Source organism: Scyliorhinus torazame, chromosome 3 (assembly GCF_047496885.1).
Source record: "Scyliorhinus torazame isolate Kashiwa2021f chromosome 3, sScyTor2.1, whole genome shotgun sequence".
In the NCBI taxonomy this organism is placed as follows: Eukaryota; Metazoa; Chordata; class Chondrichthyes; order Carcharhiniformes; family Scyliorhinidae; genus Scyliorhinus; species Scyliorhinus torazame.
In genome coordinates this window covers 104,684,874-104,702,799 of record NC_092709.1, presented here as the reverse complement: position 1 = coordinate 104,702,799, position 17,926 = coordinate 104,684,874, and the positions used below count along the sequence as shown (strand labels likewise).

Here is a 17,926-nt window from a genome sequence, read left to right as displayed (position 1 = left end):
TAAAAAAAAAAATTATGAAATACAAGCCACCAACAAAAACAATTCCACAACAATCTTATCCAACAACACTTCTATTACGACGTACAAAATTAAACGATTCACACTTATGCCTGTTCAGTCTCTTGGTCCCCATCTTACAAATACATCTGCCTGTCTTTGTGATACTATTCAATTATACCCCAATGGCTGTGGCATAGCTGGTGAAACACTGCTGGCCTTCATTGATGAAGATATCATATGACCTTGCAGGCCAATCTTGAAGAGCTCTGGCCTTTGAAAGCTCGACCCGGACTGCAGCACCACTGGATAGGTGACAGCTGCATGGGCTGGCTGAGAGGCAACAGCAGAGGCACTGGTGGAGTGGCAATGATGGAAGCACGAATGCCATCACCCTGAGAGAACACCGTGGAGCCACTGCCAATTCACCAGGCCCTAGTAATCTGGAGCACAGATTACTGGGCTGCTGTGGGAGCCTTTAACCCCTTTTGAGCGTGTGCATTTGCAGCCTAGGTAGCAGCAGTCTCACTCCTCTGCAAGGCAACAAGGATGGATCTTGTTACCTCAGTCTGAGCTTTCACTGCAGTAGAGCTGGACACCGCCATGCTCCTAGCTACTGACTACAAGCTGTCTGGCCAGTCTACCAATGCATCAAGCAACTGGTGTACATCATGGTCAGTTTCTTCCTATACGCTGCTCTATCAAAGTCCTCATCTGGAACCCTTAAAGCAAAACTCGTCCGCGACTTCACCCACCGGTCAAATGGTCTATGGTACCTGCAGTGCCATACATGATATCCTGCTTCAGATTAAGTGACAGTGCTCCTTCATAGTAAATCAGGTGTGTCCCTTCATCGTGGAAGGGGAGGGGTGAGGTGAGTGGAAGGGAGTTGGCCGCTGCATGTGGGCCATGGTCATACTATCTGTAGCTTGCGCATCGTGCTTGAGAGCTGAATGAAAGTGACATTAGGGAACTATCACTGACTTATTATTGGCAATAAGGATATCATTAACAATAAATCTCTTATAAGAAATGTATTGCAGCTTGATTGATGAATTTAGAAGCATTGGTGCCAGGGTAGTTGTCTTTGATCTTCTAATCGTCTTCGGGTTTTAGGAGAGGAATAAAAGGATACTTTGTCTCAATGACTGGGTGAAGGATTTCTGCAGTAAGAAAAGACTTATCTTTGCAAACAATACTTGGGACATTTTCAAATAATGGTAAACTATTCAAGTGGGGTACAATTTGTTTGAAGGCTTGGGAGCTCAGAGTTTGACACAGAGCATTAAGAAGGCAACGAGTAAATCAATTGGGACTCATATAATTGAGGGGACTCAGAAGCAGCAAGTGCATAAATCCACAAAATACTTTAATCTCAATGCCAGGACTATTAGAAGTAAAGGGAAGGAATTCATTACCCACCTCCCTCCACCCCCACCCCCTCCAACCCCAAGATGGACAGGGAGTTGGAGGGTTGGTAAAATGGTGGCAAAAGGCAGCAAGAGAGATGCCCCGCATCTTCTGCCACAGGATATTTCCAAAGGCAGTGGATCAAATGCAGGGCTCGAGCAGGGACTTGTTTTTGTGTGGGCCACGAAGAATCCAGCACGAGTTTTAAGGATACAAAGAAATAACATTTATTTACAATGACATATATATATATATATATATACACAACAGCAGCAACTTCGCTTGCTGCTCACTCCTTCCTGCTGGTTCCAAACTGGCCAGCTTTATTTATACAGGGTGTCTGCTAATGATTTCTCCGCCCCCCTCATTGGGGAAGCTCATACTCCCACAGGATTGTGGGATTGTCATTAGTCCCCAGCCAATGGAAAGCAGGTAGGCTATAACACTTGTGTGGCATTTTCCAACCAACAGCCCACAAGTGCATCCGTGAAGTCATGGATGCCCTGTTTGCCCGGGCAGCTAACTGCATAAAGTTTAACCTGGACCAAGCCCAACAATATGCCCCGGCAACAGGATTCTCCACTATTGTCAGGATGCCCCAGGTCCAGGGGGCAATAGATGGCACGCATGTCGGTTTGCGCGCATCGGGTGGTCCAGAAGCACTCTCCATTATCAGGAAGTGCTTCCACTTACTCAACATAAGGCTTGTGTGCGATCACTACCTCAAGATCATGCACGTATGGTTCCCAGGAAGTTTGCATAATAGCTACATTCTGGGGCAGTCGGTGATTCCTGGCATTTTGGAGGGTCGTCACCCCGGAGGGTCACCCACTTTGTGGTGGCCTGCTGTGCCTTCTACAACCTGGCACAGGAGCAGGAGGAGGACAAGCACGATCAGAAAGGGCTGGAGGACGTACCCAGGTAAGGCCTGCGGGGCCAGACGGAGGATGAAGGGCAAGTGGCGGAGGGTAGGGTGCGGCACGCCCGGAGGATCAGGGAGGCCCTCATCCTCACCTGCTTTTCACAGGACAAGGCTTTGTCTGTCAGCTCACCCCTTCTCCCCATCCCACCCACTGCCCACCCCACAACTGTGCCCCCCACTACCACCACCCCCCCCCCCCCCCCCAACCCCCATCACCCGATTCCACTCTTCCACTCTCCTCTAGGGTCTGTGTTACATCTCTCCAGGGTGAAGGACCTGTGACGGCACTGTCAACGGGTCAATTTACAAGGCAAGAGAGCGATGATAACCTGCTGTGAGCTGAGCTCTGGTGCTCCTCAATCTATGCCATAGTCTGACTCCTGTCTGTCTGCTGGGTGCCTGCCCACACCTATCACCTGTACATGGTATGCCTCGGCGGGGGGGTGTTGTTCTAGGAGCAGAGAGCCCGGGGCAACTGGGGGAGGGGAAGGGGGGGGTGTGGTCAGCCCACAGTGCAGAATGTGATGGAGGCTTTGCATGTCTTGGGTATAATGTGTTTTAATGGTGTATAAGTATAATGGTGACCCCACTAAGGGCAATTTAGCATGGCCGATCCACCTAACCTGCACATCTTTGGACTGTGGGAGGAAACCGGAGTACCCGGAGGAAACCCAAGCAGACACGGGAACAATGTGCAGACTCCGCACAGACAGTGACCCAAGCCGGGAATCGAACCTGGGACCCTGGAGCTGTGAAGCAACAGTGCTAACCACTGTGCTACCAAGGTTAGGTGGGGTTACTGGGCTATGGGGATAGGGTGGAGATGTGGTCTTAAGTAGGGCGCTATTTCCAAGGGCTGGTGCAGGCTCGATGGGCTGAATGGCCTCCTTCTGCACTGTAAATTCTATGAACTCTCCATAACTACTGATTGGAGCTACCGTCACCCCACCCCCCACCCCCCCTCCCCGTGTCCTCTCAGTGATCCTCAATGTGCTTGGCCCTCTGTGCTCTACCGCTATGTCTAGGTGTGTTCGCAGTAAACACATCAGAGGTTGAGGCGGCCTGCTGCTTACCATGTCCTGTGGCCTCTGATGCCCCTGGAGGGCCTGGGTCCCGAGGTCCCCTGTTGACTTGGCGGATGCAGACGCACATGCTATGTCGTGCCTCCCTGTCCCGCACACTGACCCGAAGATGTGCCATCGGGAGCTGCTTTTAAAACACTCCCTCATCACTCACTCCCAATCAAGACACAAGGATTGCAGTGTGGAGACCTGCTCCTCATTTTGGGAATGCCAGCCTAACCAGGCTTCATGACACCGCCGATGAGAGGTGGGCACCCTGTTCCTCCAAGGGGGTTGGAGAACCAGCAGCAGGACCAGCAATGCCGCCTGACTGGCAGTGAGTGCGGGCAGCATGACCAGGAGGACCACCGCTGTCCAATGTCGGAAGACAACGAACGATCTCCAACAAGCTGCAAGGGTAAGTTACCACCTCACTCATGGCATCAGTGACTCCTACCCTACCCCCCCCCCCCCCTCCCCCCCACCCACCCCAATCCACTCATGGCATAGTGACGCCTGATACCCCTCAATTTCCAAAACCACCCTTCCCCACCATCAACAATCCACTGGCACTGGCTGACACCCCGCTCCCTCCTAATATCTAATCTTCCAAGGTTGAACCCCCTGAGACCCACCAACACAAACCTTCATGTCTGGGTGCAGTGCTCACACATGCCACTTGCTATTGATCCCCCTGACCCATCAAGCGCGCAGGAGAAGATAGCCTATGATAAATGGGAAAGGGCCAAGTTGGGGGAGAAATCCTTGGGATTCGAATCCTCACCCCCTATGAGGAAAGGCACTGGAAATTGCGGGGTTGCCCGAAGAGAAAGCAGTGACTGACAGCGAGATTGGCCTGCGCCAGAGAAGTGAGGATCCACCGTCCCTTCATCCAGGTGACCAGTCTCAAGTGAGCTGTTGATGTGAGACAAAAGTAACATCGAACATAGAACAGTACAGCACAGTACAGGCCCTACGGCCCACGATGTTGAGCCGACCATTTATCCTAATCTAAGATCAACATAACCTACACCCCTTCAATTTACTGCTGTCCATGTGACTGTCCAAGAGTCGCTTAAATGTCCCTAATGACTCTGACTCCACTACCTCTGCTGGCAGTGCATTCCACGCACCCACCACTCTCTGTGTAAAGAACCTACCTCTGACATCTTCCCTATACCTTCCTCCAATCACCTTAAAATGATGTCCCCTTGTGACAGCCATTTCCACCCTGGGGCAAAGTCTCTGGCTATCCACTCTATCCATGCCTCTCATCACCTTATCCACCTCTATCAAGTCACCTTTCTTCCTTCTTCGCTCCAGTGAGAAAAGCCCTAGCTCCCTCAACATTTGTTCAGAAGACATGCCCTCCAGTCCAGGCAGCATCCTGGTACATCTCCTCTGCACCCTCTCCAAAGCATCCACATCCTTCCTGTAATCAGAGGCAATCAGAACTGGACACAATATTCCAAGTGTGTTATAACTAGAGTTTTATAAAGCTGCAGCAAAACTTTGCAGCGCTCAAACTCAATCCCCCTGTTAATGAAAGCCAACACACCATACGCCTTCTTAACAACCCTATCAACCTTGCTGGCAACTTTGAGAGATTTATGTACGTGGACCCCAAATCCCTCGTCATCTGCGGGTCCCTTTAAGAAATGGGTATTTATCAAATAACTGCAGTGATGTCATTGCGTGGGTGGAGTTGGAATGTGATTCTGTCTTTTACTTTCATTTTGAGCTGGAAGCTGCTTTGTGTCTTGGTTTCGTTTTCAGTTGGGGAGCTGCATTCAAGCAAAAAGGTGTATTTTGATTTCTCTCTCTGCCTACTAAAGAATGTCTCCAGATCACTTGATGATTTCAAAGTAATACCTGTTTCTGTAATGAATGCAAACCTGCTGTCTTTGTTAAAAAAAGGGTTTTTGACTAATGGATGTTGTTAGGAAAGTTATCAAGGGTTATCTGTAGAGTATTATATCTGTGGGGATTAGCAGTGTTAGTAATTGATAAGATGTTTACTGTGTGTTTATAAAAATGTTATCTGGATTTATAGAATAAACATTGTTTTTGTTTAAACAACTTTAGATCTCTGTTGCATCACACCTGTAAAGTGGGCCCTTGTGCTCCCCATAACCAAAATCTATTTAAAGTTGTGGGTCAGGTGAACTCCACGATATAGTTTGGTGTTCTCTAAACCCTGGCCCATAATACCCTCCGTTCCTCCACACTTCCAAGAATCCTGGGGTGGCGAATCGCGCCACGCCACCCCAGCGCCGGTCCACCGATTCTCCGGAGAGCGGAGAATCGCCGCCATTGGCGCCGGCACGGTCGGCGCGGCGGCAGTCAGGGGCTGCTCTACAGGCCCCTCCCCCCCCCGCCGATTCTCCACCCAGGATGGGCCGAGCGGCCACGCAAATAAAACCAAGGCCCGCTGGCGCCGTTCACACCTGCTCTTACCCGGCGGGACCTCGGTGTGGATGCATCCGGGGGTGGCCTGGTTGGGGGGGGGGGGGATGGGGGAGAGGAGGGGGTCCGATCCCGGGGGGGGGGGTCTCCGCTGTGCCCTGGCCCACGATCGGGGCCTACCGATCGGCGGGCCGGCCTCTCGGGCTGGGGGCCTCTTTTGCTCCGCGCCAGCCCCTGTAGCCCTACACCATGTTGTGTTAGGGCCGGCGTGAGGAAGGGAGCCACTGCGCATGCACGCGTTGGCACTGGTCCCACTGCACATGCGTAGACCCGCGCCGCCCATCTGATGCCGGGGATCGGAAGCTGGAGCAGCGTAGGTCGCTCCAGTGCCGTGCTGGCACGCCGTCGAGAAACCTAGCCTCAGGATCAGGATCAGAGAATCCCGCCCCTTGCCTTTAACCCTGTATTCAGCATTCAAATTCGACCTTCCAAAATGAATCACTTCACATTAATCTAGATGGAAGTCCATCTGCCCCTTCTCAGCCCAGCTCTGCGTCCTGTCAAATGTCTTGTTGTAACCTGCAACAGCCCTCAACACTATCTACAACTCCACCAACCTACGTGTCATCGACAAACTTACTAACCCACCTTCCACTTCCTCATCCAAGTCATTTATAAAAACCACAGAGCAGAGGTCACCGACCTCCAGGCGGAATACTTTCCATCCACTACCACCCGCTGTCTTCTTTCGGCCAGCCAATTCTGTATCCAGACAGCCAAATTTCCCTGTATCCCGTGCCAACTTTCTGAATGAGCCTATCATGGGGAACCTTATCAAATGCCTTACTGAAATCCATATACACCACATCCACTGCCCGGCCTTCATCAACCTTTTCCTTTCACTGACCACATGTCCACTGACTTGCAGGATCTCCATCTGATGAGGCCGGGCCAGCCGGAGTCCTGCCCTCACCTGCGACACACGAGACCACCTCAGAGGACAGCTCCGAAGAGAACACCAGCAATGCGTCACAACTATCACCTCCACTTTGCACCAGTGCAGAGACATACACCTTGGTTGTGAGTTTAGTGGACATACTTCGAGGGCACTATCTGATGAGCACCACATCAGGTGGAGGCAGACACATACAAGGGAGACAGCAGTCGGATGTCTTCTGGATCCCAGCACTGAGGTAGGTCCCAGCCAGATCTCGAGCCTCTGAACAAGGTTCTCCCAGAGCTGATGCAGATGATAGGACACAGCCATGAGATTCAGGAGGGGTGTCAACAACTGCATGGCCGACTTCCGGGTGCGGCGATGCAGAGCTAGGTCGCATATTCGGTAGCTCCCGCTTGGAACGGACTTTTGGGCTCTTTTACAGGGCCCCCACGGCATTTGTTTGACATTTCCCGGTGTGGCAAGAAGACTGCAGCATTCCCCTGACAGTGTCCCCCAGGAATGTTATGTCTTTTGGCTGCCAGACCCGGCAGAAACAGTAAAGGATTTGGCTTTGGCTGCAGATTTAGACAAGGGCCTCTTCCAGCATGCAGGCGGGGGAAGGGCAAGCTTAAAGCTGCAATCTGACATGATTCTATCAAAGGTGAATTCTAGCAGCAGAGGGAACAACTGTGAAAGGATCTACCAAGGCCATTGAAGAAGCAGGGACGAGGCTTCCGGTGGCGGCCATGGAGGAGTAGGTCGCGCATTCGGCAGCTCCTGTCTGGAACCGACTCTCAGACCTTTTTCAGGAGTTTCCATAGACTTTTTGGGGCAGATTGGTGAAGCAAACACTGCCAACTTCTATGAAACGGACCAGAAGTGTAACGGCCAAAGGAGCGGCACTGGAGCAACGGGAGAAGCGAGGGAAAGAAAACAAAATGGCGGTGGCCAGGGACTAAGGGGAGCTGCAGGAGTTCATCAAGCGCTGCTTCGAGGAGCAGCGCGAGGAGATGCGCAAGGAGATGTTGGCGCCTATGCTTTCGGCAATTGACGGACTCGGGATCACCCAGAAGGTCCACGAAGCTAAGATCCAGGAGGTACAGAAAAGAGTCAGTCAGAACGAGGACGAGCTCGTGGGCCTGGCGGTGAGAGTGGAGCAGAACGAGGCGCTATACAAGAGGTGGGCGGGAAGACTCGAAGACCTGGAGAACAGGTCGAGGAGAAAGAATCTGCGAATCCTGGGTCTCCCTGAGGGAGTGGAGGGGGCTGATGCCGGGGCATACGCGAGCACGATGCTCGGGACGATGATGGGCACGAAGACCCCTTCGAGGCCGCTGGAGTTGGACGGGGCACATCGGGTGCTGGCGAAGAAGCCCCAGGCAAATGAGCTGCCAAGGGCGATGGTGGTGAGGTTCCACCGGTTCACGGACAGAGAGTGGGTCCTGAGATGGGCCAAGAAGGAGCGGAGCAGTAAGTGGGACAATTCAGAGATTCGAATATACCCGGACTGGAGCACGGAGGTTGCAAAGCGGAGAGCGTGTTTCAACCGGGCCAAAGCGGCGTTGTACCGGAAAGAAGTGAAATTCGGAATGCTGCAGCCAGCGCGACTGTGGGTCACATACAAGGGCCAACACTATTACTTCGAAACGCCTGAAGAGGCGTGGACCTTTGTACAAGCCGAAACGTTCGACTCTAACTGAGGGTTTGTGAGGGTAGGGGGGATGTTTGAGGTTTGATGTGTGATGGTTGTTGTATATAGGGGGTCAATCACGCGCAGGAAATGTTACATGGGCTGGGGGAGAAAGACAAGGCCGCGACAGGAGCTGCGCCAGAGGGGGCGGAGGGGCTTTAGAAAGCGCGGGGTGTTTTCCCGCGCGCGGGAAGAAGGGCGGGAAGGGGAACGAAGGAATGCATATGAATTGGGAGACTCCCACGCGGGGAGGTCAAAGGGACAGCGGGGGAAGCCGGGGTCAGCAGACTTACGGGAGTGACATGGGGGGAGCAAAAAGAGCTAGACACGGGTCTAGCGGGGGGGGGGGGGGGGGGGGGGGGGGGGGGGAGGGGGGGGGGAGAAAGAAAGGGTTGCTGCTGCACTGGCCGAAAGGGAATGGGACACAGAAGAGGTGGTCGGGACGGGGATCCCCCCTCTGGGGGACTGGAGGGTGAGGGAGGCGTGGACACGGGACTGGCCCAGAAAAGGAGATGGCTAGGCGGCGGGGCATGGGGGGGGTGAGAGCCCCTCCAATCCGGCTGATAACGTGGAATGTGAGGGGCGTGACTGGGCCGGTGAAGAGGGCTCGAGTGTTCGCGCACTTAAAGGGACTGAAGGCGGACGTGGCCATGCTCCAAGAGAGACACCTGAAGGTGGCGGACCAGGTCAGGCTAAGAAAGGGATGGGTAGGACAGGTATTCCACTCGGGACTGGACGCGAAGAATAGAGGGGTGGCAATATTGGTGGGAAAGCGGGTGTCATTTGAGGCCAAGACTATTGTAGCGGATAATGGAGGGCGATATGTAATGGTGAGCGGTAGGCTGCAAGGGATGTGGGTGGTGTTGGTAAACGTATACACCCCGAACTGGGATGATGCAGGATTCATGAAGTACATGTTGGGGCGCATTCCGGACCTGGAGATAGGAGGCCTGATAATGGGAGGGGAATTCAATACAGTGTTGGATCCAGCACTAGACCGTTCCAAATCAAGGACTGGAAAGAGGCCGGCGGCGGCCAAGGTACTTAGGGGGTTTATGGATCAGATGGGGGGAGTGGACCCATGGCGGTTTGCAAGGCCGCAGGCCAGGGAATTTTCTTTCTTCTCCCATGTACACAAAGCCTACTCCCGGATAGATTTCTTTGTTCTGGATAGGGCGCTCATCCTGAGGGTAGAGGGGACGGAGTATTCGGCTATAGCCGTTTCGGACCATGCCCCACACTGGGTGGAACTGGAGCTGGGAGAGGAGAGGGACCAATGCCCGTTGTGGCGGCTGGATGTGGGACTACTGGCGGACGAGGTGGTGTGTGGGAAGGTGAGGGGGTGTATCGAAAGGTACTTGGAGGCCAACGACAACCGGGAGGTGCGGGTGGGGGTGGTATGGGAGGCGTTGAAGGCGGTGATCAGGGGAGAGCTAATTTCCATTAGGGCTCATCGGGAGAAGACACAGGGTATGGAAAGGGAGAGGGTAGTGGGGGAGATTTTGAGAGTGGACAGGAGATACGCAGAGGCCCCGGAGGAAAGATTACTTGGGGAAAAACGACGGCTCCAGACGGAGTTTGACCTGTTGACCACAGGGAAGGCGGAGGCACAGTGGAGGAAAGCGCAGGGGGCGACCTACGAGTATGGGGAAAAGGCTAGTCGGATGCTGGCACACCAGCTCCGTAAGAGGATGGCAGCGAGGGAAATAGGGGGAGTCAAAGATGGAAGGGGAGCCACGGTTCGGAGTGCGACGAAAATAAACGAGGTATTCAAGGCCTTTTATGAAGAGCTGTACAGATTCCAGCCCCCAGCGGGGGAAGAGGGGATGAGACGATTCCTAGATCAGCTGAGATTCCCGAGGGTGGAGGAGCAAGAGGTGGCTGGTTTGGGGGGCACCAATTGGGTTGGAGGAGCTGAGCAAGGGTTTGGGGAGCATGCAGGCGGGGAAGGCCCCGGCACCGGACGGATTCCCGGTGGAGTTCTACAGGAGGTATGCAGACCTGTTGGCCCCGCTACTGGTGAGGACCTTTAATGAGGCAAGAGAGGAGGGGACCCTGCCCCCGACAATGTCAGAAGCGACAATTTCTTTGATCCTAAAGCGGGACAAGGACCCACTGCAATGTGGATCGTACAGGCCGATCTCGCTCCTTAATGTGGATGCAAAGTTGCTGGCAAAAGTGCTGGCCACGAGGATCGAGGACTGTGTCCCGGGGGTAATCCACGAGGACCAGACGGGATTTGTAAAGGGCAGGCAACTAAACACCAATGTGCGGCGGCTCTTAAACGTGATAATGATGCCATCGGAGGAGGGAGAGGCGGAGATAGTGGCAGCTATGGACGCGGAGAAGGCCTTTGACCGAGTAGAGTGGGAGTACCTCTGGGAGGTGCTGCGCAGGTTTGGGTTCTGGGTAGGGTTTATCAATTGGGTTAAGCTCCTTTACAGAGCCCCGATGGCAAGTGTAGTGACGAACCGGCGGAGGTCGGAGTACTTTCGACTGTACCGAGGGACGAGACAGGGGTGCCCCCTGTCCCCCCTGTTGTTCGCATTGGCGATCGAACCATTGGCCATGTCATTGAGGGAGTCTCATAAATGGAAGGGGGTGGTCCGAGGGGGAGAAGAGCATCGGGTGTCGCTATATGCGGATGACCTGTTGCTGTACGTGGCGGATCCAATGGAGGGGATGGTGGAGGTCATGCAGACTCTAAGGGAGTTTGGGGAGTTTTCGGGCTATAAGCTCAATGTAGGGAAGAGTGAGCTCTTTGTATTACAGGCGGGGGACCAAGAAAGAGGGATAGGGGACCTACCGCTGAGGATGGCGGAGGGGAGCTTTCGGTATCTGGGGATCCAGATAGCCAGGAGTTGGGGGACCCTACATAAACTGAATCTGACGAGGTTGGTGGAGCAAATGGAGGAGGATTTCAAAAGATGGGACATGTTACCGCTCTCGCTGGCGGGTAGAGTGCAGTCGGTCAAAATGGTGGTCCTTCCGTGGTTTCTGTTTGTGTTTCAGTGCCTTCCCATCGTGATCACTAAGGCCTTTTTTAAGAGAGTAGGCAGGAGTATTATGGGGTTTGTGTGGGCGAATAAGACCCCGAGAGTAAGGAGAGGGTTCCTGGAACGCAGTAGGGACCGAGGAGGGTTGGCGCTGCCAAACCTGGGGAGCGACTACTGGGCAGCAAATGTGGCGATGATCCGCAAGTGGGCTATGGAAGGAGAGGGGGCGGCATGGAAGAGGATGGAGATGGCGTCCTGTAAAGGAATGAGCCTGGGGGCGTTGGTGACGGCACCGCTGCCGCTCTCGCCGACAAAGTATACCACGAGCCCGGTGGTGGCCGCAACGCTAAGGATCTGGGGCCAGTGGAGACGGCACCGGGGTGCAATGGGAGCATCGGTGTGGTCTCCGATCAGGGGTAACCACCGGTTTGTCCCGGGAAAGATGGACGGGGGGTTCCAGAGCTGGCATCAGGCGGGGATTGGAAGAATGGGGGACCTGTTCATCGACGGGACGTTTGCGAGCCTAGGGGCACTGGAGGAGAAGTTTGAGTTACCCCCGGGAAATGCCTTTAGATATATGCAGGTGAGGGCTTTTGTGAGGCGACAGGTGAGGGAATTCCCGTTGCTCCCGGCACAAGAAGTTCAAGATAGGGTGATCTCGGGTGTATGGGTTGTCATGATATTCAAACACACACATCATGATAGACACACCAACAGACAAATCAGAACACACAACACCACAACCAATGACAGAAAGATATAAAAGCACAGACACGACACCCGGTGGTCAGTATTAGCTGGAGAGGAGGACCAGGACAGACCTGCTACACGAAACACTCAGGGAGACAGCACATGCAGAGTATCCAGAACGAACTGTATTATAAGAGTTAAAATAAAATAGAGTTGTACCACATACAACTGTGTTGGCTCATCTGTGCACCAGAGCACCCAACACCACATGGGTCAGGGAGGGCAAGGTGTCGGAAATACACCAGGAGTTGAAAGAAGAGGGGGAAGCGCTGGTAGAAGAGTTGAAGGGTAAATGGGAGGAGGAGCTGGGGGAGGAGATCAAGGAAGGTCTGTGGGCTGATGCCCTAGGTAGGGTTAATTCCTCCTCCTCGTGTGCCAGGCTCAGCCTGATACAATTTAAGGTGGTCCACAGAGCGCACTTGACGGGGGCGAGGTTGAGTAGGTTCTTTGGGGTAGAGGACAGATGTGGAAGGTGCTCAGGGAGCCCGGCGAACCATGTCCGTATGTTTTGGTCATGCCCGGCATTGGAAGGGTTCTGGAGAGGAGTGGCAGGAGCAATATCTCAGGTGGTGAAAGTACGGGTCAAGCCAAGCTGGGGGCTAGCAATATTTGGAGTAGTGGACGAACCGGGAGTGCAGGAGGCGAAAGAGGCTGGCATTCTGGCCTTTGCATCCCGGCGAAGGATCTTGCTAATGTGGAAGGAGGCGAAGCCCCCCAGCCTGGAGGCCTGGATAAATGATATGGCTGGGTTCATAAAGTTGGAGAGGATTAAGTTCGCCTTGAGAGGGTCTGCGCAGGGGTTTTACAGGCGGTGGCAACCGTTCCTAGACTATCTCGCTGAGAGTTTTTTTGTTACGGGGGCGGGGGGTTATTGTTTGTAAGGGAGAAAAATTGTGTTAAAAAACTTTAATAAATATATATTTGTTTAAAAACTGCAAGGCCGATTGGAGGAGTCCCAAAGCCTTCAGGTGCAGAAAATAGTGCCGGCAATGCGTGACACTCATGCCGACACTGCTGGGGTGGCAACTGCATTGGGAAACCTGGGACATGATGTCCGCTCCTTGAGTGGTGGCGTCCAGGCATGGCTCAGTCTGTGACGACCATGGTGGAGGGCCTCAACAACATGTCCCACTGTCTTGGCAATGGGGAGCCTCCAGGACTGGCAGTGACAGATGACTCAGAGGCTTCTGGAGCTCACTCCAGCTGCCTCACCAAACCATGGAGTCACCCAGCATCCAACGGGCACCCTCAGGGCGGAGGAAGAGCTGGACCCAGCCCAGGATCTTCCATCAAGAAGACTAAAGTGGCCTCCAGTTCTCTGAATCCTCCCCTCCTGACACGGGTGCAGCTCAAAGCCAACTGGCAGACCAGGGTGGCATGGAAACGCCTGTAACACCGGTAAGTCAGCAGGGGTCCTCCGGACCCAGGCCTTCCGGCGGACTTCCGCCAAGGGCACCAAAGGCCACAGGGCAGGGGAAACAGAAAGCTGCCTCGATCTCTCATGTGTATCCTAGGGACACCCAGACATAGCTCTAGATAATTGGTGATCAGGAAGTTGAGGAGCACTGAGTGGACACTGGTGAGAGGAATGGAAATCTGTCACATTAAAATGTTCACCATTGAAAGATTTCACATCTGACACATGTGAAGCCTCTGACACAGCAGACCTGCCTGCAAGCTCCCCCCGCCCCCCCCCCCCCCACTCAAAGAGGTCCAAGAACAAAAGCCCCCGATGCAGACTCCGTCACGAGGATGGGTGTGAGCGCACTCAGCAGAAAGACAGGAGGCAGACTGAAGCAGAGCCTGAGGAGAACAAGAGCTTTCCTCACAGCGAGTGGTCATCACTCTCCTGTCTTGTATAGGTCATCGCTGACAGTGCCAACACAGGCCCACTAGCCTGGAGTGATGTGACTCCTGCAGGGGGGTACAGGGTGGTCGGGGAGGGGGATGTGTAATTGGGTGAGGGGGGAAGGGGTGGTTATTGAGCTAACGGACACAGGAGAATCTGGAGATGAGGGCCCCCCTGGTCTTCCTGGCATATCGGACCCTCCCCACTGCGTGTTCTCCATCTTCCAGCTCCACCTCGGGCTCATCCTCCAGCCCCTCCTGGTCTACCTCTTCCTTCTTAGACCAAGCCACATACCCATCCTCCTCCACCTCCAGAATGTCACTGCGCTGCTGTGCCTGACTGTGGAGGGCACAGCAGAGTGGGAGACTCTCTGGAGGCTGTGCTGTAGAGCCCTGCTTCAGCGATGCAGGCATCAGAACCGCATTTTCAGCGGCCCGATGCACCATTCAATGACAGCACAGGTGGCAGTGTGGGCCTCATTGTATTGGGTCTCTGGCTAGGCCTTAAGCCACACACTGGCGACATCAGCCATGACCTCAGAGGGTATCCCTTGTATCTTGCGAGTCAACCCATCATCCTAGGGTGATCCTCAAAGACACCGGGGATCTCCAAGTGCTCCAGGATGTAGCTGTCATGCATGCTCCCAGGGTAACGTACACATACGTGCATGATCCTGAGGTGGTGGTTACACACAACCTGAACATTCAGGGAGTGGAACACCTTCCTGTTAATATAGGGCACTCCCTGATGCCCCGGTGCATGCAGGGCAGCAGGCGTGCCATCGATGGCCCCCTGGACCTGGGGCATCCTGGCAATGGCAGCAAATCCTACAGCTGGGTATCTTGGTGGGCCTGGTCCAGGTCGAAGGTGATATAGTCTGATGCCCAGGGAAAAAGAGCATCCGCTACCTCATGGCTGACGTTTGCAAAATGTCACACAGATCCCCACTGGAGCCCTGGAATGACCCGGTGGCATTGAAATTTAGGGCTGCAGTGACCTTACAACCACTGGGAGCGGGAGTCGTCCTTACCTATGGGGTGCCATGCCCAGTGTTTTCTGTTTTTATTTCAGATTCCAATATCCGCAGTAATTTGCTTTTATTCCTATTTTATACTCCATTCCGCTTGCAACAAATAACAACATTCTATTTGCCTCTCTAATCCTTTGCTGTGCCTACATACTAACTTTTTTGAGATTTGTTTACCAGGACACCCAGATCCATCGGTACCTCAGATTTTTAGTCTCTCTCCATATGAATAAGACGCTGCTTTTTTATTCTTTCTGCCCAACTGAACAAGTTCACATTTTCCCACATTATACCCCATTTGCCAATAGGCATGTTCCTTGCCTCCTTATGTCCTCTTGCCTCCTTATGTCCTCTTCACAAATTACTTTCCTACCTATATTTGTGTCATCAACAAATTGATCAAATAAGAAGAACCTATCCTAAGGTGTGTGGCTGTCTCCTGGCACAAAGTGTCCAGGTAACTTTCCCCTGATACATTGCAGTATCAATGACTTTGAGCTGAAGTTCTTCAAGCCACAGACATTTACTGCAGATATTTTTCCCTTGGATCATCTGGTGTCCAGGGCTTCCCACATTCTGCAGTCACAACATATCACCTGCCCATCACCTTTATCATGGGTTAATTAATTTATTTATCTATATTAATTTCTAATTAATAAAACACCACTACTCCCAATAACCTTCGCTACTGCTAGTATACCTTACTACAATTGATAAAAGCTTACAATTAGTAATAAATTATAGGAGTTTTGAAGATAAAAAAGCTAAATATTCACCAAACAATTACTTATCTGTTTTCCCATGATTTCACACTTTGATTTCTCTCAGAATGCGGTTGCTCCGGCCTGAAGCAACAGACTGGATTGGACAGCACTCCGAGGTGGTGGTTACTGCCTTCCCGTCCACTTTTTGACTACCCTTCTAGGTGGTAGTCACTGCCTTCCACTCCTCTTTTTGTCCACTCTTCTAGGTGGTGGTTTTCGTTCACTTTTGCACACTGATTTTAAAATTTAAAATGGTATTTTCCTGGGCATTACTACTGATGCTAACATTTTGGTGTGATTAAAGAGTTCCCAACTTGCCTGAATAAACGTAGCTCGAAAACACCTTGAGAAGCTCATCACCATCCTCCATGACAAAGCAGCCTGCTTGGTTGGCACATCATTCACCAACTTAAACATTTACTCCCTCCACTGCTGGCACACCATGGCACCAACTACATGATGCACTGGAGCAATTCGTCGAGCCTCTTTTGACAACCCCTTCCCAACCTACAGCTTCTACAAAAAAGGAGGACAAGTATTCTGCTCCCTTCTAGGTTATACACCACCCTGACTAAGGGAGACATCACAATTCACTGTCGCCGGGTTAAAATCCTGGAACTCCCATTCTAAGAGCACTGTGGGTGCACATACGTCACCGTGGACTGCAGCGGTTCAAGAGAGTGACTCCCAACACCTAATTTAAATTAAGGATGGGCAATGAATGTTGATCTTGCCAGTGATGGCTACATTACATGAACAAATAAAAAACAATTCAAATGTATTTAATTAATTGAATTTAAATTCCCGGATGCTGTGATGGGAATTGAACTCACAACACCATATTCCCATGTATCTGCCAGCACAACACCTCTGCGTTAGCAGATTCATGGGAACATCAGCACCTGCAAGTTCACATGCCATCCTGACATGGAACTATGTCTTCGCCATTCCTTCAATGCCGTTGGGTCAAAAACAACTGCAACGGTTTAAGAAGGCCGCTCACCACCACCTTTTCAAGGGAAATTCGGGAAGGGCAATAAACCAGCGATGCACACATCGCATGAAAGAATAAAACAAAGTGTCCCGGCCTCTGATTTATCAGTGCAAAAAACATCATTATTATGCTTCACTCTTAAGCTAAGTATTAATTAAAAGATTAATAGATGTCAAAGTATATTAAGAGTCATACACCATGGCCAGATTTTCACCCTCTTTACTGGCAGGTTTTTAGGCGGGTGTGGAGCATGGAATTAAAGGGACGGGATTCCCTCTGGGTTCCCACCCATCCTGACCCCACATTGATGTTACGCTGGGGTGGGCAAGGCCTCAGATGGAAGCCCACCCTTGCTCCAATTGAGGCCCTTAGTGGCCACTCAAGGGCCGTTTCCCACCCAGCCTCAAATTTTAGTCTGGGGGGAAAATTGAAACGCTGTGGGGGAAGCCTGAAATACAACTAGGTTACATCACAGGTGGGAGTTGAGGATGGAAGGAGGTGCATCCACCAGAAGCCCCCTGACATTGGGCAAACCCACTTTAAGGTCTGGCAGCCTCCAGACTTACCTCCTTTGCATCCTCTCCTCCAAGACGCCGATGAAAGCTCGCTAAGGTGGGACTTCCTCCCGAGTCAGGGTTGGAGGTCCCGCCAGCAGCCAATCAAAGCTGATTGGAGCATAAATTAGCGGCGGGCAGTTGGGGTTGAGACACCAAAGAATTCAGGCCCTTGGAAAGTATCCACAACAGAAAACAACAAAATAATACCATTTCTTCAACAGATACCTGTAAATACCAACTATATTGATTTATGGTGTTCTGTGAACTCAATAATAAAGTTGTCACAATGTGGTACTTCAAGGTCACATAAATGAAATTACCTCTGACATTCTGGACTTTCCAATGGAGCGTTTTCCCACATCTTTTTTTCAGGATTGCCTTCCACTGTTGTTTCCTGAAAATAATTAGAAGAATGAGAGTTTGGGAGTCATTTTGCCCAAAGTGTAAAAATAGACGGTAAGTGAGTGTTGTGCTTATAAGAAACACTTTTGGAAAGGTTTTGATTGAATACTGAATTTTTGGGCCAATTGATTTAAACATGACTGCAAGGGCTGCAAACAACA

General features: G+C 52.1%; 1 protein-coding gene across 1 annotated transcript in view; it reads right to left on the bottom strand.

The window, feature by feature from the left end:
* LOC140409391 (uncharacterized) overlaps window positions 1–17,926 on the bottom strand; it is a 466,596-nt gene that overhangs the window by 8,234 nt on the left and 440,436 nt on the right. The window contains exon 13 of the mRNA XM_072497839.1: window positions 17,684–17,757. Within this exon, the coding sequence (XP_072353940.1) occupies window positions 17,684–17,757 (74 nt within the window). The remainder of the gene's footprint in view (window positions 1–17,683; window positions 17,758–17,926) is intronic.